The sequence below is a fragment of the Coturnix japonica genome, linkage group LGE64, assembly GCF_001577835.2.
Source record: "Coturnix japonica isolate 7356 linkage group LGE64, Coturnix japonica 2.1, whole genome shotgun sequence".
NCBI lineage: Eukaryota > Metazoa > Chordata > Aves > Galliformes > Phasianidae > Coturnix > Coturnix japonica.
The window spans coordinates 52,511-64,348 of NC_029545.1; the positions used below are offsets into that span (position 1 = coordinate 52,511).

Sequence of the window (11,838 nt, forward strand, 5' to 3'; positions counted from 1 at the left end):
AGGGAAGGGAAGGGAAGGGAAGGGAAGGGAAGGGAAGGGAAGGGAAGGGAAGGTTGAGAGAGAGGGGAGGGAAAGGGTGGAGGAGAGTGTACGGAAGGGAGGAGTTGTGAGGGGAGAGGCTCCATTCTTTCTTTGGATGGAGGTTCTACCATCTCCCTGACATTGAGTCTCCATCTCTTCCCTAAGAAAGAACCTCTGTCGAGGTTTTCACGACAACACAACCACAACCAACAGGGGAACCACCTATCATGATGCCTCGAGTCGATTTAATCTTGAAGGCTGATGCTCCCCCCAACCACCATCACCTCCTCCACCCCCATGTGTCCCCATTACCTGGGGTTACGCAGGGTGATATCCCTTGTGCTGTTGGTGATTTGGATCTCCACGCTCCTATGGGCCATTTCTGCACCTCCTGCAATGGGACCCACAGATGGGGGTGGAAATGACAGTGCAGGAAATAAGCTCTGCCGCAAAGCCATATCCTGCCTTGTATTTATTGACGTGTGGTGGGGTGAGGGGGAAGGGCTGCCTGTGATTGGTTGACCCACCAGGGAATGCAAAGTGAAACTGAGGAGATGTGAATGCTGAAGGGGGGCAATAAGGGTGGAAAAATACAGAGGTTGGGAGGCCCACAGCTCTCATCCCCACTGTGTCCCCATCTCCACTCTTACCCCATTCCCATCCCTTTTGTGTCCCCATTCCAGTCCCCATTGTGGCCCCATCCCTACTGTTTCCATCCCCATCTGCATCCCCATCCACATCTGCATCTCCATCCCCATCTGCATCTCCATATCCATCTGCATACGTATCCCCAACCCCATCTCCATCCTCATCCCCATCTCCATCCCCATCTGCATCCCCATCCCCATCTGCATCCCCATCTCCATCTCTATCTGCATACGTATCCCCATCCCCATCTCCATCCTCATCCCCATCTCCACCCCCATCCCCTCCACCATCCCCATCTCCATTCCCATACCTGTCTCCATCCCCATCCCCATCTCCATATGCATCCCCATCCCCATCTCATCTCCATCCCCATCCCCATCTCCATCACTATCCCTATCTCCATCACCATCCCCATCTCCATCCTCATCCCCATCCCCATCCCACTTCTCCATCTCCATCCTCCTCAGTAGGAAGAGGGGAAGAGGAAGGGGAAGGTGAGGGCATGGATGTGTAGAAGAGTAGTAAGAGGAGGTGGAGAAGGAGAAAGGGAAAGAGAAAGGTAAGAGAAGGGTGGAATGCAGAGGTGGGAAAGGGTGGAAGGGAGTGGAGGGAAGGGAGGGGTGGTGAAGGGAGAGGCCCCATTCCTGCCCTGGGATGGAGGTTCTACCATCTCCCTGTCATGAAGACTCCATCTCTTCCCTAAGGAAGAAGTTCTGTCAAGGTTTTCATGCAACCACAACCATGACCAGTAGGGGAACCCCATACCATGATGCCAAGACTCAATTTCACCTTGAAGGCTGATGCTCCCCCCAACCACCATCACCTTCACCACCCCCATGTGTCCCCATTACCTGGGGTTACACAGGGTGATATCCTCTGTGCGGTTGGTGAGTTGGATCTCGACGCTCCCATTGTGTCCCCGTTCCAGTCCCCAGTGTGACCCCATCCCTACTGTGTCGATCCCCATCTCCATCCCCAACCCCATCTCCATCCCCATCCACTCCCCATCACCATCTCCATCTCCATCTCCATTGCTATACCCATCCCCATCCCCTTCTTCATCTCCATCTCTTTCTCCAACTCCATCCCCATCCCCATCTACATCCACCCCCAAGACATGACCAGGCTCTCCTCTTATGTTTATCTGAGTTGCATTTTATTGCTATGATTTGATACCATTGCCTCTTGAGGGCAGCCCTCTGACTTGCGGAATCAAACTCTATAATCCAAAGATGGGTTATAAAGCAGGTATGTTTATTCCAGCGTTGCGCAGCGCCGGGTGCAAGGGGGATAGCTCCACCAAACTTGCACAGCCGGTAAGGAGAAAGACGTGTTGTTACAGATATAGGTTAAGCTAATACAGAATCAATAGTCTCCTCCTCAATTTGATTACTATTCATATACATTCCCTATGGCCCCGTTCCCGCAACCACCATTCCAATCATTCCCCTGATCCCCAATTCCCCCGCAACCCTTGCCATTGTTTGGGTGAAATTCTTCTGTTTTTCTCTTGGTGTTTAATCTCGGTAGCAATTCTCCCACGTAAGCAATCGTACTTGCCCGGGGGGTATCTAATCCTTCTTCTTGTTCGAGGTCTCTGGACAGTTCTTCTTATCTTTATTGCCCTCTTCTCTGGTGTTTCTTTGACTAAAAGTGTCCCTGTAAATTCCGCCCTTTTCCCTGCCCTTTTAATGTAAACTTCACATTACCCTTTGTCCTTGGTTTTCTGTAAGTTCCCCATTTCCCTTATCTATAGCAAATGTGTTACCCCAATACACCACCATTGTTTAAGGTAGCTTTGCCTCACCGCTCTTCCAACCTCTTTCGACTCAGCATTTACTAGAAATGTGTGGTGGCCACTCTTCACTTCCTTCCTCTATCTCCAATTCTTCTCTTTCCTTCTGGTCAGATGGACCCGTACAACAGACAAGCGTTCAGCGCGTCTTTTCCCTCGTGAATATCTGGTGGGAAGCAGGGATTATTTAGATCAACCGTGGTTCCCTCTACAACTACTTCTCAATGAAACCGGAAGTTCTTATGCACACGCAGGCATGACATGGTCGACCATGGACCTGTTAGATGTCACCAGATGCAGATACGATCATGTCTGCTGTGTTGCATGGAGCTACGAACTTGAACATGCAGTGTTGTTGTCAGATTGGCAGGTTCAAACCTCTATAGATCCATTATAGACTTCTCCAGAGTGCCGACGATGGGCTCTTCTCTGTGGGAGATCTCCCAACAGCAAACTCCATGTTGTACAAGCTGTAGTCGGAAAGGGTTGGAGAAAGAGGATGGCCAATAGTGAAGGTTTTCCAGCTTTCAATGAAGACCAGCGACGCCAACCTGCCCCGTAAATGAGGCTGGGGTGTTGTGAAAAGTGGCAGCATCCTGTTTCTCCTGGTTTGAATGATGGGCTGGGGGGCTGGAGCTGATAATCCGTGTAAGCAGTAGGACGCTGAAGGAGAGGAGAATTGAGGGGAAGACGAGGGAGAGAGAGCAGAAGAAGAAAGGGGAAAAAAGAAGAGAAAGGAGAAGAGAAGGAGAAGGAGAAGGAGAAGGAGAAGGAGATAGGAGAAGAGAAGGAGAAGGAGAAGGAGAAGGGAGAAGGAGAAGGAAGAAGGAAGAAGGAGAAGGAGAAGAGAAGGAGAAAGGAGAAGAGAAGAGAGAAAGGGAAGCGAAGGAAGGGAAGGAATGGGAAGAAGGGAAGGAGAGGGAAGGAGAAGGAAGGGAAGAAGGAAGGAAGGAAGGAAGGAAGGAAAGCGAAGGAAGAAATGAAGGAAAGGGAAAGCGGAAGGAAGGGAAGGGAAGGGAGGCAAGGGAAAGGAAGGAAGGGAAGGGAAGGAAAGGGAAGGAAGGGATGGAAGGGAAGTTGAAGATGAAGGGGAGAGGGAGAGAAGGGGTAGGAGGAGAGTGACGGAAGGGAAGGAGCTGTGAGGGGAAGAGGCTCCATTCTTCTTTGGATGGAGGTTTCAACCATCCCGACATTGAAAGTCTCCATCTCTTCCCTAGAAAGAAAACCTCTGTCCGAGGTTTCACGACAACACAGGCCACATACCGCAGGGGAACCTCCTATCATGTATGCCCGAGTTGATGTAATCTTGAAGGCTGAGCCCCAACCACCATTCACCTCCTCCACCCCCATGTTGTCCCCATTAACCTGGGGTTACGCAAGGTGACTATCCCTTGTGCTGTTGTGATTTGGGATCTCCACGCTCCCTATGGGCCAGTTTTCTGCACCTCCTGCAATGGGACCCACATGATGGGGCGTGGAAATGACAGTGCAGGGAAATAAGCTCTGCCGCAAAAGCCAATATTCCTGCCTGGTGTATTTATTGAATGTGTTGGTGGGGTGAGGGGGAAGAGCGTGCTGTGAGTGGTTGACCCACCTAGGGAATTACAATATGAATACTGAGGAGATGTGAATGCTGTAAGGGATGGGCTAGATGGGTAGAAATATAGCAGAGGGTTGGGAGAGGGCTGAAAGAGCCTGGATGGCCCCATAAGCTCTCAGATCTCCACTGTGTTCCCATCTCCACTCTACCCCATTCCATCCCCTTTTGTGTCCCCATTTCAGTCACCCATTGTGGACCCATCCCTTACTGTTGTCCATCCCCATCGCTCATCCCCATCCACATCTGCATCTCCATCCCCATCTGCATTCTCCATATCCATCTGCATACCGTATCCCCAACCCCATCCCAATCCTCATCCCCATCTCCATCCCCATCTCCATCCCCATCCCCATCTCCATCCCTATCCCTATCTCCATCCTCAATCCCCATCTCCATCCTCATCCCAATCCCATCCCACTTCTTTCCCATCTCCATCCCTCCCAGTAGGAAGAGGGAAGCAGGAAGGGGAAGGGAGGGCAGGATGTTGTAGAAGAGTTAGTAGGAGGAGGTGGAGAAGGAGAAAGAGGAAGAGAGAAAAGTAAGAGACAGGTGGGAATGCAGAGGTGGTGAAAGGGGGGAAGGGATGGAGGAATAGGGAGGGTGTGAAGGGAGAGGCCCCATCCTTCCCTGAATGGGCGGTTCTACCATCTCCCTTCATGAAGACTCATCCTCTTCCCTAAGGAAGAAGTTTCTGTCAAGATTTTCAATGCAACACGACCGATGACAGTAGGGAGAACCCCATAACCACAGATGCCACGACTCCGATTTCACCTGGAAGGCTGAATGCTCCCCCCAACCCACCATCAGCCTTTCACCACCCCCATGTGTCCCCATTACCTGGGGCACGCGAGGATGTGATATCCTCTCTGCCATTGGTTGAGTGATGCTCGACGCTCCCACTGTGTCCCCGTTCCCAGTCTCCCAGTGTGACCCCATCCCTACTGTGTCGTTCCCGTACCATCCCCAACCCCCTCCTGCATCTTCATCCCTAACCCATCTCTCATCTCATCCCACTTCCCATCACCATCTCCATACTCCATCCCCATTGCTATACCCATCCCCATCCCCTTTCGTCATCTTTCCATCTCTTTCTCCAAACTCCATCCCGACCATCTCAGACCCATCCCCAGCTACATCCACCCCCAAGACATGGGCCATGTCTCCTCATATGGTATCTTAGTTGCATTTTATTGCCTATGATTTGCTGCCATTGCCCTTTTGAGGCAGCCCTCCTCTTTGCTCAAATGTCACTAACGGAATTGGGGGCCATTCCTTCCTCCTTCTTCTCCTAATCTTCTTTTCCCTTTGGTCAAAAGTACGTAAAAGACAAGGGTTGTTTTTCTCTCTAGGAATATGGGGGAGGGATTTACTGGTTCTCTACAACTACTTTAATGACGGAGTTTTGCAGCACTGACATGGTGGCCATGAACCCTTTTTGTCGACCTCGCGCAGATTACGAATCTTGGTCTGCTGTGTTGCATGGACTTGGACGTAACTGGAACATGCCAGTTGTTGTTTGGGAATGGCAGGTAACTCTATACATCCTATAGTGACTTTCTTCCAGTGTCGCAAGTGGCTTTCTCCGGGGAGATCTCCACAGCCAAACTCCATTACTGTACAAGTTTGTAGTCAAAAGGGTTGAGAAGAGGATGGCCCAAGGGAAGGTTTTCTGCTCACAGACCAGCGACGGCCAACCCTGCCCCGTAATGGCGTGGGGTGTGTTGAAGGTGCAGCATCCTGTTCTCCTGGTTGGATTGATGGGCTGGGGGGGCGGAAGCTGTATCCGCATTATAGCATAGGACGCTGGAAGAGAAGGAGAAGTGAGGGAGGGAGAGGGAGAGGGGAGGAAGAAGAAGGGGAAAAAGAAGAGGAAGAGAAAAGAGAGAAGGAAGAAGGTAGAATAAATAGAAGAGGAGAAGGAGAAGGAGAAGGAGAAGAGAAGGAAGAAGAAGAAGGAGAAGGATGAAGGAGAAGGAGAAGGAGAAGAGAAGGAGAAGGAGAAAGGAGAAGGAGAAGGAGAAGGAGAAGGAGAAGGAGAAAAAACAGTGAAGAGGGGAAGGAGGGAAGGGAGCAGAGGAAGGGAAGGGGGAAGGAAGGAGAAGGGAAGGAAGGGAGATGGGGGAAAGGGAAGGAAGGGAAAGAGGAATGGAGATATAGGAAGGAGCGGAAGGGAAGGGGAAGGGGAAGGGGAAGGGGAAGGGAAGGGAAGGGAAGGGAAGGGAAGGGAAGGTTGAGAGGAGGGGAGGAGGGTATATATCGGTGGGGGGAGTGACGGAACAGAGCTGTGGAGTAGAGGCTACATTCTTTCTTGGATGGGATTGTTCTACCATCTCCCTGACATTGAAGTCCCCAATCTCTTCCCTAAGAGAAGAACCTCTGTCGGAGTTTTCACGACAAACACAACCACAACCATAGGGGAACCTCTATCATGATAGCCTTGATCCGATTGTAATCATTCGAAAGGCTGATGCTCCCCCCAACCACATCATCAACCACCCCCCACCACCCTAATTGTCCGCATTACCTGGGTTTACGCAGGTGATATCCCATGTGCTGTTGGTGATTTGGATCTCCACTGCTCCTATGGGCATTTTTTGCAACTCCTGCAATGGGACCCACAGACAGGGGAAATTGGCAGTGCCAAGGAAAATAAGCTCTGCCGCAAAGCCAATATCCGGCCTTGTATTTATTGGACAGTGTGGTGGGGTGATGGGGAAGAGCTGCCTGTGATTGTACCACCAGGGAATGCAAAGTGAAACTGAGGAGATGTGAATGCTGAAGGGGGGCCAATAAGGGTGGAAAAAATACAGGGGGGGGGAGAGGGCTGGAAAGAGGCGGATCCCACATCTTCCCCATCCCCTGCAAAATGTGTTCCCCCATCCACTCTGAACTCATTCCCATCACATTGTGTCCCCAAATCCGTCACCAATGTGGCCCATACCTATGTGTCCCATTACCATAGTCCATCTCCAATCCCCATCCCCATCCCCATCTCCATCTGCATCCAGATCCCCATCCCCCTTCCCATCTCCCATCCCCGACCCATACCATCTTCCACCCCTTCCCATCCCCTATCGTTCATACCACTATCGCCCATCTCCATCCCATCCTCCATCCTCCATCACATGTCCATCCCCATATTCAATCCCTTCTCATCCCCGTTCACATGGTCTCCATTTCCAATCCCACGATCCTTCATTTACACCACATCCCCCATCCCCATCTCCATCTCCATTCCATCTCCCCAGAGGAGCCAAGAAGGGGAAGAGAAGAGGAAGAGGAAGAAGGAAGAGGAAGAGGAAGAAGGAAGAGGAAGAGAAAGAGGAAGAAGGAAGAAGGAAGAGGAAGAGGAAGAGGAAGAGGAAGAGGAAGAGGAAGATTGGGAGAGGAGAAGGAGGAGGGGAAGGTGAAGGGGATTGGAACGGAACTGGGAATGGGGAGNAACTGGGGATGGAATTATGGGCATTATTATTTTATATATATATAGTTTTACAGCAGCATTGCAGGGTTGGTCAAACTGGTTGTAGTCCTCCATTCTGATCAGTAGAGTCGGCGTTAGTTCTAGTGACAGAACAACATTGCAATAGACTCATTCCCACAAGATAAACGCACTTGGAAGTTCATCATCGACATCTTCCCTCCATTCATACTCCCATTCCCATCTCAATCCGCTCAATCTCCATCTCCATTACTATTCCCTCTCCATCTATCTTACTTTGCCATAGTCAGAATCTTCATACGTATATCTCATCTCATGCCTGATCTGATCCCATATCTCTCACGATGCCTGGGCATCAACATAAGGGGCTATGGTATGCGGGGACCCTTTATGTTTATTCGGGTGACATTTTTATTGGTGATGATTGCTGCCAATGTTGAGGGGGCCCTTTTGCTCAGGCAATGCTACGGAAGTGGTCATTTTCCTCTTCCAATTTCTCCTTTCCTTGTGTAGAAGGACTTAAAGAACAGAGGTTATTTTGCCCTCTGATATGGGGGGCTTTACTCTTGTCTACAATAATTTAAATGTTGGAGTTTGCAGGCACTGGACATGCGTGCATCGCTTTGTGCCCAAGCAGAGACGATCACGGTCTCCTTGTCCTATGATGAGCTTGCAAACTTGCGAAACATGCAGTGTTGTTGGGTTTTTGGCAGGTAAAACTCATACATCCATTATGACTTTTTCAGTTGGCAATGGTGGTCTTATCTCTGGGAGATCTCCACAGCAAACTCCTTGTCGGTACAAGCTGTAGATGTAAGGGTTTGGAGAAGAGGATGGCCAAGGTGAGGTTTCTGCTTCATAGACCAGGACGCCAACACGCTGCCCGGCTAGGTGTTCTTGAAAGGTGCGCAAAGTCCGTGCCTCCTGGTGGATGATTGGGTTGGGGGAACGGAGATGCTAATCTCGCTGATAGCAGGTAAGGACCTGGGGAAGAGGAAGAGAAGTGTGGGAGTAGGAGGTAGGATGGGGGGATGAGGAAGAGGGGAAGGAGAGCAAAAGGGTAAGGAAAAGAAGATTGTGAGATAGGGATGGGAGAGGGATAAGGAGAAGGAGAAGGAGAAGGAGAAGGAGAAGGAGAAGGAGAAGGAGAAGGAGAAGGAGAAGGAGAAGGAGAAGGAGAAGGAGGAGAAGGGAAGGTTGAGGGGGAGTAGGGGGGGGAGGGGAGAGGAGGGATAGGGAGGGGTGGTGAGGGGAGAGGCTCCATTCCTTCCCTTGGATGGAGGTTCTACAGTCTCCCTGTCATGGAGGCTCCATGTCTTCCCTAAGGAAGAACCTCTGTGAAGGTTTTTATGACACCATAACCTCTACCAGTAGGGGAACCCCATACCACGATGCCACGACTCGATTTGATCTTGAAGGCTGATGATCCCCCTAGCCACCATCATCACCACCCCCACCACCCCCATATGTCCTTATTACCTGGGGTTACGCAGGGTGACATCCGCTGTGCTGTTGGTGAGTTGGATGTCTACGCTCCTACGGTCCATTTCTGCTCCTCCTGCAATGGGATCGACGGATGGGGGTGGAAATGGCAGTGCAAGATATAAGCTCTGACCTAAAGCAAAGTCCTCCCTTGTGTTTAATGACATGGGGTGTGGTAAGGGGGAAGGGCTGCCCTTGATTTGCTGACCCAGTAGGAAAAGGAATTTTAAAGTGAGAAGAGCTTAACTGTGTGGGGGGGGAATAAGGGGGGAAAAATAAAGGAGGGAGTGGTGGGTGGGCGGGGGGAAATTGGCGGCCCCACACAGCTCCCATCCCCACTCTGAACCCATCCCCATTGTATCCCCACCCACACCGTGTCCCCATGCCCATTCTGTCCCCATTCCTGTCCCCATTGTGGCCCCATCACAACTGTGACCCCATTCCAACTATGACACCTTCCTCATTGTATCCCTCGTCCTTGCTCTTAACCCATTTCCATCCTCATTGTGTCCCCATTCCAGTCCCCATTGTGGCCCCATCCCTACTGTGTCGATCCCCATCTCCATCCCCATCCCCATCCCCACCCCCATCCCCATCTTCATCCACCCCCAAGACATGGCCATGCTCTCCTCTTATGTTTATCTCAGTCGCAATTTATTGCTATGATTTGCTGCCATTGCCTTTTGAGGGCAGCCCTCTTTGCTCAGCATCTACTGGAAGTGGGTCCATTCCTTCCTTCTTCTCCAATCTTCTCCCTTTCCTTGTGTCAAAGGACTTAAAGAAAAGAGGTTATTTTGCCTCTGAATATGGGGGAGGGCTTTCCTTCTTCTCTACAACTACTTTAATGATGGACTTTGCAGCCTTGGACATGGTGGCCATGACCTTTGTGCTACCAGCAGATACGATCACGGTCTCCTGTGCTGCACTGAGCTTGACTAACTGGAACATGCCAGTGTTGTTGGGATTGGCAGGTAAACCTCTATACATCCTATTATAGACTTTTTCCAGTGTGCCAACGTGGGCTTTCTCTGGGGAGATCTCCACAGCAAACTCCGTGTAGTACAAGCTGTTGATGTAAGGGTTGGAGAAGAGGATGGCCAAGGTGAAGGCTTCTGCTTCATAGACCAGGACGCCAACGCTGCCCCGGCCTGGGAAGTTCTTGAAGGTGCAGGATCCAGTGGCTCCTGGTGGGATGTTGGGGTTAGGAGTATTGGAGCAGTTGCCGCTATAGCAGTAGAACCTGTAGGGAGAGGAGAAGTGAGGGGAGGGAGAGGGAGAGGAGGAGGAGGGGAAGGGAAGGAGAAGGAGAAAGGGAAGAAGAAAGAGTAAGGGTAGGAAAAGGTTGAGGTCGAGGGGAGCGGGGAGGGGAGTGGAGGACAAGGGAGGAGGAGAGTGCAGTGAAGGGAGGGGAGGTGAGGGCAAAGGCTCCATTCCTTCCCTTGGATGGAGGTTTTACCATCTCCCTGTCATGGAGGTTCCATCTCTTCCCTAAGGAAGAACCTCTGTCAAGGTTTTCATACACCACAACCTCGACCAGTAGGGGAACCCCAAACCACGATGCCACGACTCATTTTCACCTTGAAGACTGATGCTCCCCCAACCACCACCATCATCACTCCCACCACCCCCATATGTCCCCATTACCTGGGGTTACAAAAGGTGATATCCTCTGTGCTGTTGGTGAGTTCGATCTCCACGCTCCTTAAGGCCATCCCTGCACCTCCTGCAATGGGATCGATGGATGGGGGTGGAAATGACAATGCAGGAAGTAAGCTCTGCCCCAAAGCAAAGTCCTTCCTTGTCTTGAATGACATGGAGTGGGGTGAGGGGGAAGGGCTGCCCTTTGTTATTTGACCTAGCAATGAATGGAAAGTGAAAGTGAAGAGGTTCGAATTTTGGAGGGGGGGGATAAGGGGAGAAAAATAAAGGGAGGGGGTGGAAGATGGCGACCCCCACAGCTCCCATCCCCAATGTGGCCACATCCCCACTCTCACCACATCCCCAGTGTATCCCCACCCACACTGTGTCCCCATCCCCATTCTGTCCCCATTCCTGCCCACATTGTGGCCCCATTCCTATTGCAATCCCAACCCCACTGTGTCCCCATCCCCACTCAGAACCCATTCCCGTTCCCATTGGTTCCCCTTTGCAGTCCCCTTTATGGCCCCATGTCTACTGTGTCCATCCCCATCCCCATCTCCTTCTCCATCCCCATCCTCATACCCATCTCCATCCACACCCAAGACATGGCCATGCTCTCCTCTTATGTTTATCTGAGTTGCCATTATTATTGCTATGATTTGCTACCATTGCCTTTTGAGGGCAGCCCTCTTTGCTCAGCGTCTACTGGAAGTGGAGGCCATTCCTTCCTTTCTTCTTCTCCAGTCTTCTCTTTTCCCTTTGGTCAAAAGACGTAAAGACAAGGGGTGGTTTTGTCTCTGAATATGGGGGAGGGATTTACTGGTTCTCAACAACTACTTTAATGACGGAGTTTGCAGCACTGGACATGGTGGCCATGACCTTTTTGTCACCAGAAGATACGATCATGGTCTGCTGTGTTGCATGGAGCCTGACGAACTGGAACATGCCAGTGTTGTTGGGATTGGCAGGTAAACCTCTATACATCCTATTATAGACTTCTTCCAGTGTGCCAAAGTGGGCTTCCTCTGCGGAGATCTCCACAGCAAACTTCATGTTGTACAAGTTGTAGTCGAAAGGGTTGGAGAAGAGGATGGCCAAGGTGAAGGTTTCTGCTTCATAGACCAGGACGCCAACGCTGCCCCGTAAATGGGCTGGGGTGTTGTTGAAGGTGCAGCATCCTGTTTCTCCTGGTTGGATGATGGGGCTGGGGGG

The 11,838-nt window shown here is 51.1% G+C and overlaps 1 protein-coding gene across 3 annotated transcripts in view; it reads right to left on the minus strand.

Annotated features, from left to right (window-relative positions):
• The window catches only part of LOC107325887 (DELTA-sagatoxin-Srs1a-like), a 10,270-nt gene extending 957 nt beyond the window's left edge, over window positions 1-9,313 (minus strand). Inside the window, exons 1-2 of one of the 3 annotated variants that reach the window (XM_015887148.2) lie at window positions 8,983-9,313; window positions 334-412 (exon numbers count right to left, since the gene is read on the minus strand). In XM_015887148.2, coding sequence (XP_015742634.1) covers window positions 334-412; window positions 8,983-9,004 — 101 coding nt within the window. In that variant the 5' untranslated portion in view covers window positions 9,005-9,313. Of the gene's footprint in view, window positions 1-333; window positions 626-8,982 lie in introns of those variants that run through there. The other 2 variants (XM_015887146.2, XM_015887147.2) reach the window with 2 other exon arrangements.
• Between the last annotated feature and the right edge of the window lie 2,525 nt (window positions 9,314-11,838).